The 23,582-nt window shown below is 47.6% G+C and overlaps 1 protein-coding gene across 2 annotated transcripts; it reads right to left on the bottom strand.

Moving 5' to 3' along the window:
* Positions 1-1,005: 1,005 nt before the first annotated feature.
* On the bottom strand, positions 1,006-21,590 carry atosb (atos homolog b). 2 transcript variants are annotated; one of them, XM_079750908.1, is made up of 11 exons: positions 21,261-21,590; positions 14,259-14,378; positions 10,264-10,447; positions 9,698-9,880; positions 8,174-9,477; positions 6,949-7,007; positions 6,707-6,797; positions 5,452-5,610; positions 3,572-3,640; positions 2,658-2,863; positions 1,006-2,406 (listed from the first exon to the last, which is right to left on the bottom strand). In XM_079750908.1, the coding sequence occupies exons 5-11, from the start codon at positions 9,320-9,322 to the stop codon at positions 2,253-2,255; spliced, it is 1,887 nt and encodes a 628-aa protein (XP_079607034.1). In that variant the 5' UTR covers positions 9,323-9,477; positions 9,698-9,880; positions 10,264-10,447; positions 14,259-14,378; positions 21,261-21,590; the 3' UTR covers positions 1,006-2,252. The 2 variants fall into 2 exon arrangements, with proteins under 2 accessions (XP_079607034.1, XP_079607033.1); XM_079750907.1 differs by lacking the exon at positions 21,261-21,590 and adding an exon at positions 14,763-14,885.
* Positions 21,591-23,582: the final 1,992 nt, after the last annotated feature.

The following is a 23,582-nucleotide window of genomic DNA, read 5'->3' as shown; positions in this document are numbered from 1 at the left end:
CATCAGGCTATTTGTGTGTTCTTGCTGCTCTCTAGAGGTGAATAAAAACAACTAAAGGTTAAAGGTAAACACTGAAGTTGGTTCTACAGCAACTTTTGGACAACAGAACGCGTCTTTCAGTACCGCCATCAATGTACACTGTCAAACTCTCCTGACCTTTACAAATAGAGGGGTGTAACTTTAACTTTTTCAAACAGAACACGATTTGATCAGACTATGAGATGACCAACACAAAAGGCACTTTTATTTTTTTAAACTAGGTGGCAACCAAATCACTGTGGTCCAGTTTGGATTCGTACCTTTAAATTGGAGGGGGAACAAACCTAGCACTGAAGAACATGATGTACACACCAACACATCTGCACTTCCTCTCTCAACACACCACACTTTAAGATTAGATATGGTTCATACCCCAAACGTTGTAGTATGACCTAAAAATATGAGGATATATCTGAATCAATAAAAATGAAATTATAAAAAAATGCTATATAGCTATATAAAAAAATGAAAATGTTGGCATGTGTAATTATCTTCTTACAATTAACAATTTCATATTTCACTTCATTGCATGGAGAGTGAGGGAACAAGTGAATGAGTGAACGTGTGAACCGAATCGAGTACAACCAGAGAATGCTCTGGTGTACAGAAAGAAAACATTTAGAGCTCTGTGGTTGGTTGGTACACAATGTACCCCAGAAGTACATCATGTACGAGGGGGGCATCTATGTCCTGAACCGACACCATCAGATTCATCTCTGCCCGATCACAACGCCATAAATCACACACCTATCTATGCACATTCCACAAGTCCCTGATAGACACACACACAGTTCCCCAATAAACACACGTTTTCTCAAACAGGAAGAGTAATGGTATGTGTGTTTGTGTCTGTGAAATAAGAACCACAACAGCACATATTTTATTAATGTTTTTTTAATTTAAATATACATATACTTTCCCACCCTAATGTTAAATACCCCCCTCCCCTCCCTCCCTAGTCCTCCTTTTACATATATCCTCTTTCCACTGCTTGGGCTCCTCGCCCCCCACACCACACCAACAAAAGCCCTCCCAGAGAAATGACGTCTGACTGGAAAACACACACTCTACTCTGTGCAGCATATTGCTTATTAAGACATTTGCGAAGAAGACATAAATTAAAAAATACTACATCTTTCTTTTTTTTCTACTCCTAAATCCAACTGTTATCACCGTACTGTAAGAAAAAAATGAATGAAGAAAAAAAAAAACACAGTGTCCCTCAGTCTGGCTACATTAAACCTAACCTGACCCCCCCCCCCTGCAGTTCATGACATGGTATGACCCTTTCCGACTTGGTGTTCTGTTCCGCCGTCCGTACCACAGTGGAGATTGCTACGTGGTGGTGGTGGTGGTGGTGGGGGGAAGCGTGGCTTGATGGGATAGGGAGAATGAGGGGCAGACTAGTTTGTCGTTACAAACCACTGTAGTACACCTGGTGGAAGGAGGAATAAAGTGAGGCTGAGCGCTGAAACGGGCCCCCGATGTGCTCGAGGTGCCCATCGCCAGCCCTGCGTCTCAGCCAACTTCCTCACCACGAAGAGGTGTGTGTGTGTGTGTGTGTGTGTGTGTGTGTGCGCGCGCGCGCTTGGGTCGCATGCGCACATACCGTTACACAACAACAGGAACGCCGTTTGAGGCGGTGAAGTGGAGGAGAGGGGGGGGCGGGGGGGTCACTTGCAGGCAGAGTGAAGGAAAGCGTGATTCGGGCACTAGAGGAAAATACAGTTGTTGCTGTTTTTAAAGTCACAAGGCATGCATGTTTACACGGGCGTGTCTGCGGGCTCCAGGTCCACTCAGCGTCCTCAGACCACCCTCCAGCCTGCCCGTGTGGCCCCGCACCACAACCGCTGAGGCTCCTCCCCCTTCCTTTACCACACTGCCTTGAGCGCAGAGGCTCCGCCCCCACCACAAGAAGGAGGCTTCTCGCAGGAGGAGTGTGTGTGCGACTTTGTTTTTCATTTTGAGTGATGTGTGTGCGTGTTTGCGTGTGTGCGTGCGTGCATGACTGCGTGAATGTGGAACGTGTGTACTGGTAATTTAAAGTGAATCTGTTTCTGCATCTCTCAGGTTGGTCGTTCAGTTGTTCAGTAGATCAGTCCGTCCGACCATCGGTCTGTCCGTGTCTGACCAGAGAAGGGCTGTGTTTGGTGTTTGATGTCGGGTGGGAGGACGGGGGCGTCGGGGGTGTAAGGAGCGTCGTTGGCGAGCGGTCACACACGGGGGGAATATTTGGGGTTTCTTGGCACCTCGGTGAAGGATTTCAGCTCGTAAGGAATCCCTGTGTCCATCTCGATGGACTTACGGGAGAATAGCAGCCGCATGTCATTGTGCAAGTAGATCTTTCCAGACTTTGAACTCTGGAATCTAAAGCAGAAGGGACACAAAGGGGCAAAACGTGTCCTGGTGAGATAACATCCTAAGATGCTAACCATTCTGTCTGAACATGTGTCTTCTTTGGGCTTTAACATGTTATGAAGGGCTGTTGAAATAAACTGGTTTTAGACCATTCTGCACAACTAGGCACTGCCTATTAAGATGATTGTAGATTCGTCAAAGTGTGTGGTCATTGTAAAGGATCAGTATTGTTTACATGACACGTCCAATCTGTGACCTACCTGAGGTGTATCAGGTAGCAGAGGATCCTCTTCCTCTCCGGGACTCTACCCCCTGCTGGCCCCTCCCCTTGGCCCTCAGGCACCTCCTCCACAGGCACCAGGAAGTTACGATGGCGGAGGAAGGTCATGTGATTAACAGGCATGTCCTCAAAGTTGTAGGTCACCAGGAACATCTTCACCACAGTTTTGTTGGGATTAAATAAGGTCTGTTTGGACAGACAGACAGACAGACAGCATTGGGTTAGTTCAACATAATTCAGAGATTGATGCAACATTGTCTGAGGAAGTGTCTGATATCATGCTATCTTTAAAAGGAGGTGCTTTACTTGAACTGGCTACAGTGCTGACCACACAGAACAGTAACAGACACGGACACCTCACACATGCCTCGGCAGAGGGCTTTGTGTGCTGGGGCGCCAGTGTAGCAGGACTGCATGAGCAATGGTGGACTCATCACGACACTGAGCTCTCAGGATGGCTTTAATGTTTGGATCAAGGTTGATTACCATCGCAGAACTGCATTATTTTTCAGTAACAGGACAGCCTGGAGTGGTTTGTTCCAGTTAGAGCACAGTTTCCAACAATGAATAGAAAATAGTTACTTTCATCTGTTACATTACAGTTTTTTTATCGATTTAATCCGCTGAAATAAAAAATATTCTGCAGTGATGCTTTGAGCATATTGTTTTTGCGTTGTCAAGGAAACATCTGGTCGATAGTTCTGTTTGACCTTTGTTTTAATGTTGAATCATCTGCTGGATTGGTAGCGTAGCGATGTGAAACTGTTTAAAAAGCAGGACTGTTCCGTATCGAAAAAGAATGCACCCCCTTGGGACCTTAACTTTGAAAGGTAAAAGAGGAGGAGCTACGATTTGTACTCCATGGGATAGAGAGCTAGCCAGACGAGGACTCACCACTTGAATGGTCCCTGATTTGGGTACGCTGTATCCTTTCTTCCCAAGCGGTTCGAGGGAAACCACACCCTGCCGGAGACAAACATCACACCTTGTCATACACTTCAATCAGCGGCTTCACTTGAGTCCAACGCAAGACATTTGCATGTGAATGCATAGGAAGTCTGGAGTTGCTAGTGGAGTTTGGATTGTAAAACGAATGCGCGAGAACCATGAGACTCAATCCAAACACAATTAGTCAAAAAACAAAGCTTTGACTCTGGATTGTAGAAGTGTACATGCCACAGATATGACTTTCACGTGAAATTCAGACATCCTACACATTGAACATGAAGTTAAATCATTAAGAGAGAGCCAATGGCACGACTGTTATAATGTAATGACAATGTAAGATGATCTAGGGCTGGGCAATATAGTTATTACGGCAACAATAATATTAAAGGTCCCATGTCATGAAAATTCACTTCATGAGGTTTTCTAACATCAATATAAGTTCCCCTAGCCTGCCTATGGTCCCCCAGTAGCTAGAAATGGCGTTAGGTATAAAACGAGCACTAGCTATCCTGCTCTGCCTTTGAAAAAACAAAGCTCAGACGCGCCGATTTGGAATTTTTCCCCGTATGTCGTCATACGGGGACATGTTACCTCCCCTTTTCCTGCTTTGCCCAATGAGCTACGACCCTGTGAGCGCCACATGTGTGTGTGTGAATACACACTGTAACGCAAGTGTTGTACACTTCTTTATTATTTGGATGACCATTTTGCTGTTGGTGTTATGGCGCATAACCCGTCGGGTTCTCTTACGTCTCTGGTATTTCCACAATGAGACTCGTAGTGGGGGTTATCTCAGCCATGGTTGAGCAGGAATTGGGGGGAAAGGAACTTTGGCTTAGACTCCCTGGAGTACATGAAGCGCGACATGGAGGAGAAAGGGATTGTTGCCCGCAATTGTCTCCCGCCGCTGCCCGCTGCCGTGGGGCGGTGGTGCCTCGGCGCTGCCCGCTGCTGAGGCGGTGGTGCTTGGCAGCGGGCAGCGGGCAGCTGGCAGCGGGGCTCCAGCGGGAGACAATCGCGGTCAACATCGCGGGCAACAATCCCTTTCTCCTCCATGTCGCGGGTCAGTCTATTTCAGATTGATGTGGAAGTGGAAGAACCGGAGACGTCGGAGAACCCGACGCAGTCGTTTGAGATTCATAATATTGCCCGGAAGTGCACACAGCTTTTGGCCGTGAAAATATCTATTATATGATATAGATATCTATGTATAAGTGTGAGTGTTTTAGAATATTTACAGAATACGGCAAAAAGCTGTGTGCGCCTCGCCATTGCGATACATCCACTGTAAACACGAGCGCATGTTACCGTGGCCGCAAGCTGCTCAGGGCCACACCCCCACCCTCCACCTTGACCCGCCTCTAAAAAACGGCATGTTTGTGGAAAGCTCCTTGTGGGACTGGCTCCTAGTGGCTGTAATTCTGCTGAGTTTCTTGAACGTCTTTAAGTACTGTATTAGGGGCCCACTAACAGCTATATAAAAACATTCATAAAGTAGCATGCCATAGGACCTTTAAACAATCAATCAATAAATGTCAATACAATATACATGAATTCAAAATACCAACTGACTATCTGACGGTCATAACTGAAATAATTGAAGTAAATGGATATATTTCAAGTACGGTATCCAACAAAAACATCATTGGTATCTATGGTATCCTTTTTTCGTCATTTTGAGGGCATATCTTCTCATCGCAATTCATTAAGGCTATGCAACTGACGATATGATGCCAATCAAAGACAACGATAATGATGTATATGATAACGTTGTATTATGCCCCGGCCCGTGTATACATGTACAGCTGGAGGGAGGCAGGACTGACCAGGAAGGGGGAGGGGGCGCTGTGTTCCGAGATGTCATAGTAGGTGACCTGGACAGGAAGGGTGGCGTGCTGCGGGCAGTAGGAGCCGCTGGCGCCTATCTCCGCCGTGAAGCCCTCGATCTGCCCCGACGGGGAGAAGCGGCCCTTCAGTATGGACTCCTGGGGTCAACACACACACAAGATACAGTCAGCACTTCAGTCATCACACACCGTATAGAGCTCGCTCCTTCCGGTAGGCCCCCGTGGGACCTCTGAGATCGTAAAATATGAATGGGAGTCAATGGAGAGAAAGTAATTATTTTCTGGTTCCAGTCTTTATACGCCCTGGATAACACATATGTTGTTTGTGGATTTAAATTATAATTTTTCATGCAAAGAAAACAAAAAATCTGCGAAGAAGTTTGATAATGTTAGGTTTTGTGTGAGGCCGCTTTGTGAACTACAGCTCTTTGCTGCTCTCGACGCGAATGATATACGTCACCTCCACTCTGGTTCAGACATGGCGATCTCTCTGCTCCACTTCACTGCTTTTTGCCAAGGGGAGGATAACAGCATCAAAAGAGGGGAAGCCTTTATAAGTTGGGGCACGTGGAGAGTTTCAGTTATGCCGATGGGGAGATTGTCGGTCTTGTCCACGCCAGTCGCATGGAGCGTTACGTCGCATACGAGACGTGTAGTCTTTCTCATTGTGTTTTCTCTACAGCCTTTAACTGAAAAATTGCACAATAAACGGTCAAACTCTTGGCATGGAAAATTATCATTTAAATCCACAAACAACATATGTGTAATCCAGGGCATATAAAGACTGGGACCAGAAGATAATTACTTTCTCTCCATTGAAACCCATTCATATTTTACAATCTCATAGGTCCCATTGGGGTCTACCGGAAGGGGCAGACTTACGAGCTCTATTGCAGCTGCAACAGCAGAAAGTACAGAAGGACAATAGTGTGTATTATACAGTGTGTGTATTCTAATAGAGTGTATTCTACACACTATTATCACACTATTTTATTGAAATCGTTTTTTTAGAAACCACATGAAAAAGCCCAAGGCAGATTTCTACACTTGTGGACCATAAAGTTAATTCTGTTCTATTCTAAACGCGAGATTAACATTTAAGACATACAGAAAATAGGTGTACAAAATAAGAGAAGAAATATAGGTCCATTTATTTTTTTAATAATAATCAGGCCCTTGACAGGTTCGAGAAAGCCCCGTTCAGGGAGGAGCAGGTGGGGGGTGACGGCGGTACCTCAAAGTTCCCCAGCAGGGCTCGACTGACGGAGGAGGAGGGCCTCGCCGTGCGCCCGCTGTCCGCACGCCGTCCGCTGCGGAGCTGCCGGCTGCAACACGCCCAACAAAACGTTACCAATGATCCCACACACACTGAACACGCACCCAAAGCAGTCACTACTAAACACACCCTACTGATGTTCACGCTTGATACATCGCCTCAATCGTTTCCAAGGCTAGAGCGTAGAGAGCCAAACCCACCTCTTCAGTCGCAGCCCACTCTTCAGACGTCGCCCTGATCTTGTGCATTCTGTTGCATTCTGAAGATAAAGATAAACAGGTTATGATACTTTTTCTCCTTAACGTCATTATGCTTTGTTTTACTGCCAAAGCTGAACCGTAACATCACCTTACTACAAGGAACCTTCTAATAATAACCATTCAACTGGTCCTTGCTTGGCTAGGGTCGGGGTCATCAGGTGACAGGGTGTGTGTGTGTGTGTGTGTGTGTGTGTGTGTGTGTGTGTGTGTGTGAGTGTGTGAATGAGTGAGTGAGTGAGTGCTTGAGAGTGTGAGTGTTTTTACTTACACAGCACTGAGTACTGGACGTTGCATGCAAACAAGTATTTCCCATGTTTAAGACCACCCACTCGTTTCCTAATTGTTTGCCAGCCGGCCTTTCTCTAGTGGTTAGCCCAAAGCTAGCAGCTAACCCCACGCTGGACGCAGGTCTCAGGCTGGTGACTACCCCTACTCTAGTGGCTATCCCTAAGCTAGCAGCGAGCTCTTCGCTTACAGAGACACCAGCCCCGTCGGCTAGCCCCGCGCGCCTAGCTGACCCGGTGCTCTGTAGAGAGCGGGGAGCCCTATGTCAGCTGAGGCTGGCCTCGTCGCCCCCACACTCGCTCACAAACACAGAGGACATTTTGAACTGTTTCACTACCTCCCTGAACTCGCTCGGTTTCTTCACAGACGATATGAATCTAGGACTTCCCTCTCTGTTCTCCCTCTCTACGCCGCCTTTGGCCTCTCGTCTCTCTCTCCCCTTCACGCCCTCAACCTCACCCTTCTCTCTCCTGGTGAAAACCCCTGACCCCTGTGGTCCCACTGACCGCATCGGCGTGTGACACCTATGGAAAAGTAGCCCCTTTGTTAATATTAGCGCCCCTAACACCTCTCTCCAGGCAGTTGTAGAGTATGTGTGTGTGTGTGTGTGTGTGTGTGTGTGTGTGTGTGTGTGTGTGTGTGTGTGTGTGTGTGTGTGTGTGTGTGTGTGTGTGTGTGTGTGTGTGTGTGTGTGTGTGTCAATGGGAGTGAAACAATAGCCGGGCCTCTGAATGGGTTCTCTTCTGGACCTCCTCTGTTTGTTCCAGCATGGTGTGAGCCGTTATTAACCATGACTTTGTGACGTTTGGCCCATGCGCGCGCGCATGCGTGTGCGTGTGCGTATGTGTGTTTGTGTGCGCGCGCGCGCGCGTGTGTGTACCTTGGCGGAGGGCAGCAGGTGGTTCCAGTAGGGGGCGGCCTTGGCGTCGGTGCTGCGGCAGGAGGCGGGGCCGAGGCCGGGGGCCAGCAGGGCCAGGCGGCTCCTCTTGGAGGTGGAGGGGCCCTCGTCCTCCGAGCACGACTCCCCCGTGTCGCTGGGCGACAGCAGCCGCTTCTTGGCCGGGCAGTGGGCCCCTGAGGCGCTGATGCGGAGCCCATTGGGGCTGGGGGTCAGGGCCAGGCCCGAGGGGGAGCCGGCCTGGGTGGCGCTGCGCTCCGGCGGCGAGGACTCCAGCCCCGCCTCCCACTCCGTGGCCTCGCCGGGCTCCAGGGGCTCCGAGTGGTGCGGGGGGGAGAAGGGGCCGGGGGAGCTGGTGGGGCTGGCCGGGCGGGGGGTCTCGTAGCAGGCCGCGTCGGAGGGCTGGGGGCCCGTCTGGCCCCCCAGGGAGGAGCAGCCGTTTCCGCAGCTCTCTTCTCCGGGGCCGCCCGGGGGCTGGCCGGAACCCCGCCCCCCGCCGGGGCCCTCGGCCCTCGGAGCGGGGCCCTGGGAACCCGTCGGCCCCAGGGGTTCACAGCACATGGGGGGAGACCTGGGGGAGAGCGGGGAGAACCCGTCGGGGACGGGCCGGTTGTGGTTGTGCTGGGCGGGCCGGCGGGCCGGCGTCTGGCTGGGGGACAGAGGCGGGGAGCGGGGCGACAGCCCCCCCTCAGAGTCTCTGGGCTCCATCAGCGTGCAGGAATAGGCCGCCCCCCCGGGGCCCGGGCCCCCCGTCTCCGCCGGGCCCGGGCCGCACAGCACGGCGCCCTCCTCCATCTCCTCCCCGTGGGTGGAGTCCTGGAGGTGGGGCCGCTTGGGGGCCAGCTGGGGCTCCTCCAGGCCCCTCTTCAGGGCCGCGCGCGGGGCCGGCTTCTGGGGGTCCTCGCCGGGGGGGTCTGCCGAGGCGGAGAAACCCCCCAGGTGGGAGAAGATGGACAGCTGGTAGACCTTCTGGAGCCGCAGCTCCTCCTGCCCGTAGGCCCGGGGGGCCCCCGGCCTCACGCCCGGGTCCAGGCCTTGGGCCGGGGCGGCGGACGGGGGCAGGTCCCCCTCCTGGGTGGGCAGCTCCAGCGGGGCCTCCTTTGGGGCGGCCTCCACGTGGATGTGCCGCATGCTGTCTGTCTACGAGAGTGACCAACGGGGCTGGGTGGCCAAGGAGCTCCGGTGGAGTCGCCGCTGAAGAGGGTTCCTAGAGCCCCTGCTGTGATGTCACCGCTGTGAGGTCACAAGAGAGTGTGTCGATGGGAAGCTGAGCCTGGCCGCTCCGACTGGGAAGACAAGAGACAAAACTGGCTATTAATGGCTATTAATGGTTCTCTGGATGAAGGATGAGTTACTCAAAGATAGATGCATATTTTCACATGAACAATCATTGCTCAAACCCCCATACCTGTAGTTCTGTAGCCAGCCAGCAGGGGGCGCCAGCTGACAGCCCCCTGCTGGCTGGCTGTCAGCACTATAACACCGATACCTGCTGATGTCGCTCACCTCTGTGTCCGTCCTGATCCAATGCTTCCTGCCAGCCCTGTCCACATCTGCCACAACATCTGGAAGCTGTAGCCAGCAGGATTTACCACGCCCATCTGCATGTCTCCATGGCAACTGGTGGGATGCCAAGTGGACGGGACTCCAGGTGGAGGTTGCGGCACCGGGGAAAACACAGGGGAGGGCCTGAGTGAGGAAGAGATGGAGTTAGATACCAAACTGGTACAAAGCCTACTGCACCACCTTTACTAGACTGTGGTACAAGGCCTACTGCACTACCTCCACTAATGTGGTACAAAGCCTACTGCTTAACTTGCACCAGACTACACCCTCCTCTCTATGGCTCTTTCACTATATACCAGTCTATCCTCACCTCTTATTGTTTGGTACGGCTTAGTTTGTATGTTTTCAGAGAGTGATATAATGGCTTCTCATGTAAACACCAGTATGAGTGTGTGATGAATGAAAAAAACTATATTTCACAAAGTGTTACCATATATATTAAGTAATCTCCTCTTTCGTTTTTTGGACATTTACATTTGCTATGAAAAGCGATTCAATATTCATACCTTAAAACAGAGTCAGAGGAGTGGGAGGTTCTTGTAAGGAAACTCTTCTAAACAGGAACAGGAAGTGGCTCTACTTAGGATCCCTCTGGGATTGGCCGATAGCCGGGCACCCCCTCCGATGCGAGCTGGGCGTAAGGTGTGACATGGCAGTGACATTATGACTGGAGCATTCCACTCAGAATCCCTGAAACAACATGGAGACACGCAAACAGATTACTCACCAATCACATCGCTGTGCGACATGACAAGGTCATGAAGGAACAATACATGAGAAACAATCAAATATGCAAAGTGAAAATAATCACATCAAGTAGATGAAGAGTGTTCCTGAAAAAAGAAGGAGAGAAACAGAGAGAGGGGAGAGAGAGATATATAGAGAGAGAGATATGTAGATAGAGAGAGAGACACCAAAGGCTTGCTGGTTCCCAGGCCTACTTGGACCAGAATTTGGAAATAAATCAGACGAATAGGGGGTGAGGGGTGGGGTGTCCCCCGGAGCTGTTGCCATGGCGACAAGATGCCTGATGACAACAGCTCCTTTGTGCTTTGCAGCAAAGAGGGAAAGACCGAGAGAAAGTAAGAAAGCATGAGAGAAAGAAAGAAGGAGAGAAAGAAAGAAAGCAAGAAAGAAATTGGGAAAGAAAGAATGAAAGAAGGTTTTCCCTGTACTGTTGTATATTAGGGTCTGACATCTGAACCTTGACACATGGTTGTAAGGGACAGCAGTTCACTTTGAGATGGATCCCTTTGAGAGCTACCAGCGCCAGCCAAAATACCAGAACATCAGCCTTTCTACTAATAGCTACCCAAGGCCGCTATTAAAAGACTAGTCACTTTTTCCCAACTGGGAGGAAGTGAGCTATGTTTTGAAATCACTTCTGCATTGCATTTTTTACAGACAGATTAGCCATCGTTTTCTTTTATTTGTTCATCAACAGTGGTACAACGCAGGTGGAGGCCGTTCATTAGCTGAAAATAACGATGGCTCAGGGGTTAAAGGTCACACTGCAGACCAACCCATAGAGTGAGAGAGAGTGTGTGAAGGATCATTCATCATCAATGTTTACTCAATGGTAAGAGGAGTGATAGAAAGAGTGAGATAAGGAGAGAGGAATAGGCAGACAACGAACCAAGAGTGTGTTTACAGAACTAACACAGGCCAGTGCTGGCAAGACAGTCACATACTAATCCACAGACATCATACTCCAAGATTATAAGCAACATCATAGACTGAGTTAAACCCATCTGCACCCAGCCATGCCAGCAATACACTGTGCACCCTCAGAGACAGAGAAGCAAGAAAACATAGGATATTGCACCTCAACACATGAGAACGTGACCAATGAACCCAGGCAGAGCCGTGTGTTGAACAATGGATTAGTTTGTACTCTCTCCAATTGTCTCCCGTAGAGAACAGGTGGCAAAGCGTCCCCTGGGCGTCTACCCAGACGGCGACCAGGCAAGACAGAGCGGGGGAAGGTGCGGAGACCCACTCAGCTCTGAGGGGTATTTATAGACTCCTCAGGAGTCTGACGATTCACTGGGAATCCCTCAGGACTCCATTGTTGGTCCGTATTATTTCCCAAGTGTATTTCAAACAAGCTGTTAGGTTATGAGGGAGCTGGCACCCTTCAGGGTAGGGGGTAGGGGGCTGGCTGAAGCCGAGGCTGTCGGGCTTTCACCAGCCATGCACGATGGTTGTTCATGGAGCCTCAAAGCGAAAAAGTGAAAAGTGAACAGAACACACACTTAATTAATGAAGAGTACTATACCATGGCCAGGATCAATTTGGCAGGGATTCATGAACTACATTGTGTGTGTGTGTGTGTGTGTGTGTGTGTGTGTGTGTGTGTGTGTATTCCAAGACCCTAGGTCAGAGGACCCAGGGCACTTCAGGACATGTGTGGGTGAATTTCACGTCGTCGTCGGGACACTGAGACGTTTGAGCAGCTGGTAGCCAGACCGCTTGAAAGACAACACAAAACTACATTACTTCAATCCTATGAAGAATCAACCACAATTGTCCGATTATTTCCCAATCAAATGGGACCTTTAATGTCAACACAACCTCCTCCAAAACAGAGCTGTTTCTATGATCGCTGTCACAAGGTAGAGCAGCAGGCAGGCATAACATTCCAGCAAATAGGAAATATGCAGGGGCCTGACCCACAGTGAAAGTAAGCAGTAGGCAGCCCTATGATGTACTAAGCAGTAGGCAGGCCTATGATGTACTATGCAGTAGGCAGGCCTATGATGTACTAAGCAGTAGGCAGGCCTATGATGTACTAAGCAGTAGGCAGGCCTATGATATATTAAGCAGTAGGCCCTCCCAGTATCACCACTCAAGCCTTACTTTGGTAATGTGACACATCTCCATATGCCATGAGATAGCACAACTGATGTGTTAAAGGGCCCCTATTTTACCAGCCCTTGTGTGTCACATTGCAATAGACGGACCAGAATTCCATAGTGTAGTAATTGTAATTATGTCATGTATTATATTGATTTGAGATGATCATGACAGTACATTACAATTAAATGATTGATTCCTCTACATGTTAATCATTCTACAGGAATATGATCAATCATGTGCACAAGTGCATGCACTTATTACCACATGCACACGCGCATCCACCCACAGGTGAGAATGTCCTTCTAGAGGTACTACATTACATATAGTATCTATTTATATCTATTATACTATGACTCCGGGCACAACCACTGGACCAGTTCCTCTGTTTACTTCCTGGTGTCGTCTTCCTACCTCCTCTGTGATTCGATGGCTGGTATGAATACATTTTGGTGTGGACATGTACCACCACACGCTTCTGACACACATCGGGCTGAATCTATGGTGTAACCCGAGACCAGTGTTTACCAGAGATGGTGCTCTGCCAGAGGTTGGATATTAAAAAACAGCTGGTTAATCTTTGATTACTATAAGGAACACGCAAACGCAACTCTGGTTCCCCAAGGCACACCACAGCAACCGGTTTGTTTTGAAGAAAAAATAACAAAACCACAAAGAAACCATGGTGAAAACGCTTTAGCTTCAACGAACAACCACAAGCATTTCTCTGCCCACTTCCACCTCTGCTCCCTAGTGTGGTGAGTAAAACACGCCCTTCCCCCTGGCTCTACTTCCACACATTGACGTGCGTGACCTTGCAAAGGCCCGCTGTGAAGACCTGACAGCTTGTTGGATGGAGCTCCTCCTATGTGACCCTTGACCCCATCGTGTCTGTTGGGCTAAGCTAAGCCGGGAGACTGAGCTGATGATACACGGAGCACGGCGCCCACTTATATTGGGTAGCGTTATCCCATCTGATGAGAGGAGAATGAAATGGGCCAACAACAAGACATATTTAGTTGGTCCTGGAAGGGGACGGGGACGGGGGGGCGGGGGTCAAGGCTACTTGCTGACACCCAATGTCGCTAGGGCTCAAAATGATGCATCCACATCTAAACAGGCAAAACACACAAAACCTACATTACCTGTTGATTGGATAACACAAGCTATTTAAAGTTGTATAGTCTGTTGTGTTTGTATACAGTGTGTACAAGGAGGGGGCATGGACTGGAGAGTCACACAACACACACACATACGCACACACACATAGTGGCTGTTAAGTCGAGGGGGGGTTTAAGCTAAACTGACAGTCGGGTGACATAGTTGCTGAGGAAGCTGTTTGACATACTGTCGCTCTCTCTATCTATGCCTTTCTATCTGTCAGCCTGTCTGTCTGTCAGCCTGTCTCTCCACGGCCGGTCAGTCTGTGGGCCTGGCTGTCGTTGGGTTAATCAGACACCATCATGCGTTTGATCTTGGATTTGTTCCACAAGTTTAAAAGTTAATCATCTGACCCACTGCCTCACTTATCACCCTTCTACTTTTTTTTGGTCAGCTGTTGAAAACATCAGGCTGTCTGCTGAAAAGTGTGGTGGTCTGCCTTACATACCTGTCTCGCTGAAAGAGAACTTGTTGTGACACTTACCCCCGCAAACAGATGGTATCTTCCTCTCTCTCTCGCTCTCGTCTTTACTTCAGTTGGGGCTGCTCGCTCGCCCTCTTTCTCTCTAGCTCCTCAGCTATGTGGCTCCGGGCTTCCTTCCTCCTGAATGGGTGGAGTTTCACAGACGGACAGAGAGAGAGAGAGAGAGAGAGACACACACACAGATCGAGAGAGAGAGCAAGTGAGAGTGAGAGAGAGAGAGAGAGAGAGAGAGAGCAGGTCAGGTTGGTATGCCCTCAGCAGGCTTGTGTATCATGGTAGTCCCAACACAGTCCGAACTCAGTCTCTCTCTCTCTCTCTACATAAAGAATAAAACCCCATCAACAAGCCCCCCCCCCCCCTTCCTTATGAATACAAACAGGCTCTTCACACACCAGCTCCCTCTCCCTCTCTTTGCTCCCCTCCTCCATGTTACTGGCTCTTCTCTCTCTCTGTTGGTATTTTCCTCTCTCTCTCTCTCTCTCTCTCTCTCTCTCTCTCTCTCACCCTTTCTCTGAAGAATGATCACGCCTTTCCTCTCATTCTGTCCGGTCTGGTGACGAGTTTTCACCTCTACCATATCTCTCTCTGTGTTATTCTCTCCTCTCAGCTGGTAAAGCGAGCTGGTCTCTGCTCACTCAGCACTGAAGGCATGGAGTGGAGCGAGAGGGGGGCGGGGAGGGGGTTGAATTCCTGCAAGCTGATTGGCCAGAGGAAGGTGGGGTTCAGCTGTGATCCTGATTGGTCAGAGTGATGAGGGGGGTTAGCACCAGCCTCTTACTCCTGTTAGGCCTGTTTTACAGACCAAAGAACCATGTGTTTTTGTGTGTGTGTTTATGTGTGTGTGTGAACAGCAGGGAATCTGTTAATGCCTGAGAGAGTAAATATGCAAACACACCCACCCACACACACACCCACAGATGATCTGTGGACACAAACTTATTGCATGGGAAAACTTTATCAGCTGAGCTGCAGAAGCTGGCCACACTTCCTGTGTGTGTGTGTGTGTGTGTGTGTGTGTGTGTGTGTGTGTGTGTGTGTGTGTGTGTGAACTAATAAGGAACAGCATGTTGACTTGCCGTGCGCTATTTCAGACAGTCTGCTGAGGTTAAGGTATTAACCAACCGTGTGCATAATGTTTTTACACACACACACATACACACACACACACACACACACACACACACACACACACACACACACACACACACACACACACTCACACTTTTGCTTACGCTGGAAACCCCAGTCAAAGTCTGATTGTGACTTTGTTAATATATCAACTATAAATAAAAAACGCCTACGTAAATAAAACATGGATGCATTTATATACATAAAACAAATATGACGTTGCTATTTGCCCTACACTTTTTCTATAGGTCAGATTTCAACTTTAGTTTATCATGCTTGCCCAATGAAATGTTATCCGCAAAGACAGAGAGAGGGCAGAATAGGTAAGAAGGGAGGCCCAGAGTGAGATAAGGACACTGAGGGAGATAAAGAGAGACATCTGAAGCTATTTGTGTGTTTCTATTCTGAGGGAAAAGAAGAAGCCCTTCCTGTTGTAAAATGGTTCTGGATTTAAGCAATGTGACGATGTTGCTGAAGGGCAGCTGCTTTTAATCGTCCTTCTCCTCCTGGCTTGTATATTTGTGTGGGATTATAAAACAGTCAAAGAGAGATAAGAACAGTTACACGCACACACGTGCTTGAACACACAGATTGTACGTGGTTGTGCGTGTGGTTGTTAATATGCACGTGCGCATTTGCCTGGGTGTTTGTTTTCTTTTATTATGTTCAAGAAAAATAAATCTCCCCTCTAATTGATCCCTCTCTCGCTTTACTCGTCCCCTGATCCCTCTCTCATCTCTCGACCTCGGTCTTCTCAATCCACTCTGCGCTCTGAATACGCTCAATGAATCACCGTGAAAGAACCCCCCCCCCCCACAGACACACTCACACACACTGACACACACACTTTGCAGGAACCAGGGTGAAGGTCAGTGAGAGTTAAAGGGTTAACGCCGAGGACAGCCCACAGCCCTGCTCGCCCACCCCCCACCTCGACACACAAACACTGGGTCAGCCCCCACCTATTATCCAGAAGACCCACCTACTTGTGTTATTGACAGTCACAATGTGGTTGATATATCCACCAACGCATTATTCATGACTGGACAGATCAACGAGCGTGTGCGTGATACACTGGACCAATGGCAGTGTCTGTGAAAGGTCCATCTCTTGGCTTTGCTCCAAGGGCATTTTTACCATCTTCTAATTGACTCTCTGGTGGGCGGAGGAAAAGCGGTGTTGTCACTGCATCTCTCCCCACAATGCTTTGTGTGCTCACCGTGTGCTCGTTGGGGTTCGAACAACGTTGGGATTACGATCACACAAACACCTGCGCACACCGGACGAGGCCTGCCCGTTCTGGACAGTGGTTCGGGGTCGCGGCCCGCCGGGGAGCGCATCTTAACGGGGTGACGGGGTTCAGAGGTGATCCCTCAGTACTCCACGTGTTCACAGAGCAGCGAGGAGCAGCGAGACTGAGTGGGGGTACCAGGAAGGGGAGGGTGGGGGCGTTCTCAGACACAAAAGAGTAGATCTCCCAGACATTCAATGATGGAGCAATCAAGGACAAAAAAAAAGAGAGAAAGAGAGAGGGAGAAGAGGGGTGGGGGGGAGCGAGCGAGAGCATGGCAAACTGCCTCGAAGCATAGGATTAGGCTTAGCTGCTAGCATGATGCTAATTGGATATCACTCATTCATTTGGGCTTCCAAATCTACATTATAAACATAAAACAATGAGCCAATTCCAGAGCATACACAAAACACCCAATAAACTAGCCACCCACTATCTAACCACTTAATCACTAGCGCAGTGCATGTCCAAAATGAGCCTGTTTAAAAAACAGGCCATGGCAGTTGGCCTCCCGTGTTAATGCTTTCTCAAGAGTCTCTGGGCCAAACGACATCCTCCTTGACACTGCACTTCCTCGAGCCCTCACCCATGCACACGCTAAGCGTCAAGTCAATCGGATGAACGGTTGTCGAGAAATGTGAAGGAAAGGCGTACGTACGTATGCATGAAGGCCCCTTCCATTTTAGTGAGGTGTTTGCCGGCTTGGATCATGTGGATTACTTTCAAGAGTTATGACAAGGCTTCAAAAACACACCTCTTTTGATATTTTAAACATTATCCAAACGATTCAATAAATCATATTTAATCAGAATTAGTTCAATCAATACTTTTAAGATAGAGATATCTAGATAGAATCGAGAAGTACTTTATACAACAGCATAATACAAAAAACGAAATCAATACACACAGATAATTGAAATCAATATGGTGTACACAGTTTTATTAAATTAAGTGTGTGGTGAAACTCAATTTCATGCTCATCACCTTCTTGTGTGTGTAGCATGAGTGTGTGTAGCATGTGTGTGTGTGTGTGTGTGTGTGTGAGTGTAGCATGAATGTGTGTGTGTGTGTGTGTGTGTGTGTGTGTGTGTGTGTGTGTGTGTGTGTGTGTGTGTGTGTGTGTGTGTGTGTGTGTTTTAATTTGACAAGTGGCTGTAGTGAGTCATGGGGTAAGACTGGGGTAATCTCCCTGCCATTACCACAGTAGAGACAGAGAATGGGGCTCAAGATAGGCCTTTTAATAATAGAGATAATTAATAATAGAAGCTACACACACCCAGCAACACAACACCATCTGATTCATGCTGGTGGCTTCTTGTTTAATCTGGGTTGTAAGAATGTGCTGCTTATGCCCGGGTTCTGACCGGCCAGAACTGGCCCCATTAATGGAGCCCAGGGCGGAGGGCTTGATTACCAACATAATCCCGGACGCAGATCTGGGGGAGATGATGGCTTGGAGTATCACCAAGGTGGGTAACCTTGACATCAATCATGGATCTGGACTGACACATCACAATGAAAGCCCTGCGTTGGCTTGATAACCAAGGCAACGATTTTGCAACTTTGTCTCATTCCACCATTTTGAAAACCTAGAACTCATTGAAGCACTTCGCCTTTTGCTTGGTTCCTGTACATGTGTAAAACACACACACACACACACGTTTTATTATCAGGAGTGGACAGAGTACCAGGGTTATAGTTACACTTCACTGCACCTGTGCTATTTAAAGAGCTGTGGAACATTCTGTCATTCTGATAATAGAGTTATAAAACACACACCCGCAGGCGGCAGTAGCTCAGGAGGTAGAGCGGGTTGGCTGGTAACCTGAAGGTTGCTGGTTTGATCCCCGGCTCCTTCTAGCTGAGTGTCGAGGTGTCCTTGAGCAAGGCACCTAACCGAGGTGTCCTTGAGCAAGGCACCTAAGGGGACAGACCCTGTCTGTCCCCTTCCATGTCTGACTCCGCTGTCGGTGTGTGAATGTGTGCGTGAATGGTGAATGTGAGGCAATATTGTAAAGCGCTTTGAGTGGCCAATAGGTTAGAAAAGCACTATATAAATGCAGTCCGTTTACATTTATGTGAACACACAAACGCTCACACGCCCGCCTGTAGGAACTAACTAACGTACTGAGTAACTACACCTGTATGCATTATATCTGTTTAGCTGTACAAACTGTTCCAGCTTGTATCTCCCTCCCCATATCCCTGCCAACCTTTTAAACAGGACCTGTCCATACACACCCAGTATTGAAGTTTTAACACAGGTTTTCACAGGCAAACACACATATTAGTACGATTCTACTTTTTACACGAGTACATTTTAATGTTAAACCTGAACATTGGGTACCCGACATTAACCCTTCAATAGCCATGTGCATACACACACAGCCAGGACATGGACATATTGTGCATATATGTGCATATAAGGCCTCACTATTTCTATTCATGATTCATGCATGTGCACAAGACAGGACTGAAATAAATAACATGGAGAACGATAAAGCCTTTGAGCGGTGATTAGCCGTAATCATCTGCAATCTCCCATATCAAACCCTGTTGAGTCATATGAACAAAGTAAGCCTTCATGTCATTTGAGACAGACATATAGACAGATAGACATAGAGAGACAGAGACAGAGAGACAGACAGACGGAGAGACGGAGAGACAGAGAGATGGAGAGAGCGAGCAAATCCAGAATATACAGAGTGTACAAGTGCTTACCCTGCCAAACTGTGACTACACTCCTTAAACATGTTCTCTCATGTGTCACATGACATTTGATGGACATGTTATATAGTCTCAAGGGGGACTCAGATCCAAAACACATCAGGATACCAGGGAGGACACACATGGGCATGTAGAGGCAAGGTTATACACATATATATACATATATATATATATATATATATATATATATATATATATATATATACACATATACACACACACACACACACACACGCATACATACCTACATACATGTATATATTTCCACATGCATACATACATCCATCCATCCATCCATACATACATACATACACACACACACAACCCATATACAATGACAATAAGTAGTTGAATGGTAAAGTAATGTGGTAATGTAACGTATATTAATGGGTGGGTAAAGTGGGTGAACAGGCAGGTGCATCAGGCCTTAGGACCCTGGGCTTCTCTTATCAGAGCCCACACCTTGCATTGGGTGTTGCTCCTGTGGTTACAGTGCAGTTCTGCATGACGTCACACACAGCTGAGGACAAAGACGCTTTCTTGGTATGTGTGTGCTGGTGCTTGTGCACGTTTGTGTGTGTGCGCGTGTGTATGTGTGTTGTGTCTGTGTGTCTGTGTCTTTGTGTGTGTGTGTGTGTGTGGGGGGGGGGGAGCTGTGTCTGTAATGGCAAGTCACAGATAAGAATTTGGTCAACATTTTTCCATCTCAACATCAACATTCAAGGTTACAGGTTTACAATAAGGGTACAATAAATAACAATAGATTAACCCTAAATATAATTATTAACCAAAGGTGTTCATGTTAGCTAAGGTCATGGTATTCATGTTAACTCAGGTTTTAACTTACACATTATTTAAGTAGCCCTCACCATTACCCTAACCGTATCTCTAAATCATATGATATTGCTATATAGTAATTATTACTACTGCATTAACTCATGTTCATTAATGGTTACTAGACCATTAGTTAGTTATTGTTAGTTAATGCTTATTACAGCATTAACCAATGTTAATTAATGGTTAATAGCATTAGTACCTTTATTGTAGAGTGTCACCACATTTAACACACAAGTTTGACAACATTACACAATCAGGAGATGACACAATGCATGTGTACTTTGTGTGAATGTGCGTTTCTGTCAGTGCACTGCCATCCCGCCCTGCACGCTAGGACAAAGGGAGCCGGGGGAGTTCAGAGTTCTGCAGAATAATAATACACCCTAACTCACAGTCTACTCTAGATTAATCACCAACGAACAGCTGAACACCAAGATAACAATAAGCAGGCCCCGTGCGTCCAGGACTCCCTTGCAAACCCCTGTACAGCTTTCCTCCTGCTGATACCGTCATAATCTCACAGATTTATGCTCCAGTAGTGGTGCTCGCTACCCTGCATTTCTATGCAATCCCGTGCACGCGAGCGTGCGTGTTGGGTGATAAAGGTGTGCAAAGTTCAGAACATAACAATAATCGCGAGTTCTATCAATATTTCTCTCGCCTCTGCAAAATGCACACAATCGCACACGCACACGCGAACACATAGACAAGACGAGTGGGGAAGGCAGACAAAGCTGGGGAACGCCCCCTACACACTGCAAGATGTGGCGACTGCTGTCATGTCATCAGCTGCTTCTTCGCTCAGATTCACATAAATTCCTCCAGATAGTTTTAAAAATGGCATACAGATATGGACACATATTCCGAGATTGTTAACAGACGTATATTGTAAGAGAATACACTGCACGTTGAACACCGCCAGGTGTCAAGTGATCATGATGTGAGGCTATGGTGGGTGTATGATTAAATACATTGGATGGATTAGCTTGCCCAAAGCTGTCAGAATAGCCTATACTCACCAACACGAATGATGGGTAGTGCTGCAGTCGATTGAGAGAGATGATGCAGAGGACTGGCAGCCAGACGTGTTCCACTCCTTTGGAGTTTGGCCTTTTTACCTTGTATCCGTGTTGCTGTGTTCTCTCGATTCTGATCGTATCCGAACAGCTCTGGTTTGGCTTGAGATCTGCCTGAGCAGCCTTAATAGGGCCAGCTCGTTGTTCGGATCGGGGTTCAGATGTCCAGTGGATCCAGTTGGATCGTTGGACGTTTAAGACACTGTTCAATACAGTAGGCGGTTTATGATCTCCGTCTTCTTCAACCTTGCCACATAGCTCTCTGGTTCGCTGTCTCTGTCCCTCCTCTGGTTTGTTTGCTGCTGGTGACTACCCTACCGTCTACTTCGTTGTTACAGTTTTTTTTTCCAATGACTGTCTCTTTAAAAAGACGCCGTTTCCGGGGTTTGGAGGATATGAATAGGGGGCGGGACCCCGTCCAGCTGAGCCTCTGTCATTTAAGCCATTGGTCAGATTCTCGTCGATTGCTCAATCCGGGTTTGAGGGTACGCCTCCTTTTAAAAATACGCAAATATATTCAAAAAACTCTCCACCTGATTGGTTCTCTGATTAGTATAGGACACACCCCATACACGTGCTTTTACTCTCCTCCCCATTCTTTAGCTCTTGGCCGTGGACAGTAGCTGGGCCGAGTCTGTAGTAACCGAAAAAAAGGTTGACCGTTGTGAACCCAAAAATAGATCAAGAAATACCTAATTACAGTAAGGATTGGCCACTTTCAACAACATCCCAAATCATTGAGATCATCGATTGGGTGTTTTGCTTACATATGGCGACATCGTTGGTATATAAACCGTTCACACATTCCCCCCTCATTTGGACCGGATCCCAGAGGAGTGATCCACTGCCATGCTGTCATAGAGTTAAGAATAGATCTGCTGCTGTACGCTGCATTGGCCCTTTCACCCAGGCGTCCACAGCACATTGGGGCCTGTGATGTTGTTGATATGAAGGGAAACAGGTAAGCAACATGGTTACAAAGCCCAGTCACTCGTTGGTTAGAAAGCCCATCAAAATGGTTAATTTACTTTATCTATGTGTCCAGCAGCTTGGTTCTGGAGATGAAAGACAACAGAAACGAGGAAGATAAAGAATACTAGTAGACTCAGTTTATCGGTATACTAATTAGTATTAGTACTGCTTCACTTTTTTCTGATACTACTACTATACCATATAATAAGAAGAATGAGTACATATGGTATTATCCAAGGAGCCCGATAAGATTCGAATAAGATACATCATGTTTGCATCTTTCACATGCTTCCTGCCGGTCAGCCTTTCTTTATTACGGAAGTTAAGAGCACATTACTTCCCCCTGCTGTCCGACTGCCCCCATTACACGACAATTGTCATTCTTTTGAGGAACAGTAGGCCTAGTTGTATAGTGGATGTCATTTTCAAATTACATAAATAACATTGTAACTAGGTTCATACATATCCACAATGTATTTAAACAAAGAATACTAAAAAGACTGAATATGTAAATTATCGGAAATAATTGGATGTAATTAATTGTTCACGCCAAGGTGCAGCGTCGCCCTACGCAACTTATTTCAGACTCTGAAGAGTACAACAACAGTTGACCAGCAGAGGGAGACAAACGAGGGCCTGACTAACCAGGACCTGTAGAGCTATATCGGGGCCATCATGAAAAATGCATCATTTCTAAATAAGTGCACTGACATAGATTTGGGATAATCAAAAAAATCCTGGTCTTTAATTCTTCCGTTTGCTTTAACTGGACCACTTCCCCCATGGTTCAACATATGTTTCATTTAATTCCCATGGGCAAAAAGAAATCTGTAATTTGTTTGAGCCCACTTTGATTTTTTTATTCTCCTCCCTGATTGGATTGATTCAGAGATTACCACTTGCTTGTCAATCACAGGTGTGGAATTGCAACACTTCCTAATGGCGGAGAAAGGATGCAAGCGAGGGAGCAACAGGGGCGCCTCCAAGAGGTGGCTGTGAGGATGACTAGCCCTCCTCCTCAACTGACTCTCCTGATAAATCTAAATCTTAAATCGATACTGATGGTTTGGCTGACACAGATTGAAAGTGGAGGAAGGGTATTGGACGGCTGAATTGAAATAATTAGAGGTGATGGAGATGGAGACTTTCTCGATGAGAAGGTCTCATGCCGAGTCATGCTTTGTGTTAACAAACGCAAGGGACGTGCGGCGAATAAAAAGTCTCTCTGACCGACCTTGTCCGCTGTTGTGCGTTTTTGGTCGATTATGTCGGTTCAGAGTCCTTTCTGTGTAT

Source organism: Pollachius pollachius (genome assembly GCF_949987615.1).
Source record: "Pollachius pollachius genome assembly, chromosome: 1".
NCBI lineage: Eukaryota > Metazoa > Chordata > Actinopteri > Gadiformes > Gadidae > Pollachius > Pollachius pollachius.
Note: the sequence above shows the minus strand (reverse complement) of the source record. Positions and strands in the feature narration are given on the sequence as shown.

Excerpts from the sequence above, each read along its gene's own strand:
- atosb (XM_079750908.1), bottom strand. The coding sequence starts at position 9,322 with ATGCGGCACATCCACGTGGAGGCCGCCCCAAAGGAGGCCCCGCTGGAG. Across the intron at positions 3,641-5,451 it reads GCGCCCCCTCCCCCTTCCTG|GGTGTGGTTTCCCTCGAACC; the intron begins GTCAGTCCTGCC and ends TGTCTCCGGCAG. Across the intron at positions 2,864-3,571 it reads AATCAGGGACCATTCAAGTG|ACCTTATTTAATCCCAACAA; the intron begins GTGAGTCCTCGT and ends CTGTCCAAACAG.